Genomic DNA, 2,198 nt, shown 5'->3' with positions numbered 1-2,198 from the left:
CCGGGGCTACCCTGGGCCCCGCTGCCCACGGCCGTCCCCAGCGCCCCTGGGCCCCCTCAGCTGCCCCCCCCCCCGCTGACAGCCCTGTCCCCAGGGTGGACTCCATCATGCTGCTCGAGGAGGGCTTCCAGGTGACCAGCGTCGACGCCAGCGACAAGATGCTCAAGTACGCGCTGAAGGAGCGCTGGGAGCGGCGCAAGGAGGAGCCCTTCGACCGATGGGGTGCGGGGACCACGGGGGCCGGGAGGAGCACGCGGACACCAACACCCCACCCCGGCGCTGGGGACCTCTGCCCTGAACCCCTCCCAGCCCCTCGTGGTGGGCTCAGGCCCCTTGCGTGGGTGCTGCTGGGCCAGGTGGCCTTGCTGCAGGGACCTGCTGGCGCTGGCTGCTCGGCTCGGCAAGCCCAGGCCATGGCCCTGGCCTGCTTGCTGGTCCCAGGCTGGATCCAGCACCCACCGGGGCCCAGGCAGGGCTGGGGGGGGGGGGGGGGGGTTCTTGCATGCAGGGGAGGCTGCCGGGTAGGTGAGGGGTGGCCCTGCTCTCATCCGCTCCCCTGTGCTGCAGTCATCGAGGAGGCCAACTGGCTCACACTGGAGAAGGACCTGGAGAAGCCAGGGGATGGGTTTGATGCAGTCATCTGCCTGGGCAACTCCTTCGCGCACCTGCCTGACTTCAAAGGTGAGTTGGGGTGAGGGGGTACCTATACACATATGTACAGCATCTCCTGGCAGGCTGAGACCATGCCCTAACTCATGTCATAAGTTGGGCAGTGGATTACGCAGAGTGGTGTTGCTGTTTCATGGCATGTCTCCAGGGAGGCTGAGAAAGTGCCCCACTTCGTGGCATGAGTGGGGCCATTGTTGGGTCGTGTGGTGGCGCTGTGTGCCTCTTTGTCACATCTCTGGCAAGACTGGAGACACACCCAGACTTGTGCCACAAGCGGGGTGGTGGTTTCCCCACATGGCATGCTCTGGCCCAGTGAGGCTGAGAACGTGCCTGAGGTGTCTATGGCCGAGATCGAGATGAGGCCCTATGGGCTGTGCCATGGGGTACAGCCAGTGTCCGGGGAACCCCACGGTTTCCTCCCCAGGGGACCAGAGTGACCACAAGCTGGCCCTGAGGAACATCGCCAGCATGGTGCGGCCCGGGGGTGTCTTGGTCATTGACCACCGCAACTATGATCACATTCTGGCCACTGGCTGTGCACCACCTGGCAAGAACATCTACTACAAGGTGGGTGGCTGGCAGACCCTGCCCCCATCCCACTTCCCCCTGTCCCAACCCCAGCCCCCTGGCCCCAAGGAGGCCAGGCAGGGCAAGGAGCAGGGCAGGGAGCAAGGCTGTGCCCAGGCTAGGGGGGCCACAGCACTCCCCCAGGACACAGATGTCCTCCTGTGGTCTCCAGAGTGATTTGACCAAGGACATCACCACCTCAGTGCTGCTGGTAAACAACAAGGCACACATGGTGACCCTGGACTACACAGTGCAGGTTCCCCCCACCGAAGCAGGGGCAGCCCCAGAGATGAGGTGAGAGGGGCCGTGGGGGTGGCTCCTGATGGGGGGGATGGCTGGTGCCATGCACCGCTGGCCCCTCTCTGCCTCACCCTCATTCTCTCCTTGCAGCAAGTTTCGGCTCTCCTACTACCCACACCGGCTGGAGGCCTTCACAGCCCTGCTGAAAGGCGCCTTCCAGGGGAAGTGCCAGCACAGCGTCCTGGGGGACTTCCAGCCCTACAGCCCAGGACAGGCCCACATCCCCTGCTACTTCATCCATGTTGTGAAGAAGACAGCCTGAGGGGGCCACAGAGATGAGACTGTCGTGGCTGATAACTGCAAGTGGCTCTGAGGACAAGCAGGGGGCTGGGGACATCGCTGAGATCTGCCTGGGAGCCCTCTCCTATTAATTAAGAGCGCTCATGAGAACTACTGGAGGCCGTGGTCCGTGTGTCCATGTATGGGCAGGGTATGGGTTGAGGGCAATGGCTGCAGCCACCTCAGGACTCCCAGGGAACGAAGTGCCTATCCTGGGGTGAGCGTGGGGTGGGTGCAGACACAGTCTCACCTCCAAGCGCCCAGCTGTAGATGCCCGTGGTGTGGGGTTTGGGGCTCCGATTGAAGCAGAGGCAGTGGTGGGTTGGCTCCTGGGTGGTTGCACCACTCACAGAGGTGTAGTGCAACTGCTCTTCTCCCTTGCG

The 2,198-nt window shown here is 63.6% G+C and overlaps 1 protein-coding gene across 1 annotated transcript; it reads left to right on the top strand.

The window, feature by feature from the left end:
• Window positions 1-92: 92 nt before the first annotated feature.
• Window positions 93-1,858, top strand: LOC104128772 (glycine N-methyltransferase; the record flags this gene model as incomplete). Its single annotated transcript, XM_009641619.2, has 5 exons — window positions 93-222; window positions 568-681; window positions 1,094-1,236; window positions 1,409-1,530; window positions 1,627-1,858. Coding segments are annotated over 5 exons (681 nt in total), but the record flags the coding sequence as incomplete, so codon positions are not given.
• Window positions 1,859-2,198: the final 340 nt, after the last annotated feature.

This window comes from Egretta garzetta, unplaced genomic scaffold (genome assembly GCF_000687185.1).
Source record: "Egretta garzetta isolate BGI_Z169 unplaced genomic scaffold, ASM68718v1 scaffold17, whole genome shotgun sequence".
In the NCBI taxonomy this organism is placed as follows: domain Eukaryota; kingdom Metazoa; phylum Chordata; class Aves; order Pelecaniformes; family Ardeidae; genus Egretta; species Egretta garzetta.
Note: the sequence above shows the minus strand (reverse complement) of the source record. Positions and strands in the feature narration are given on the sequence as shown.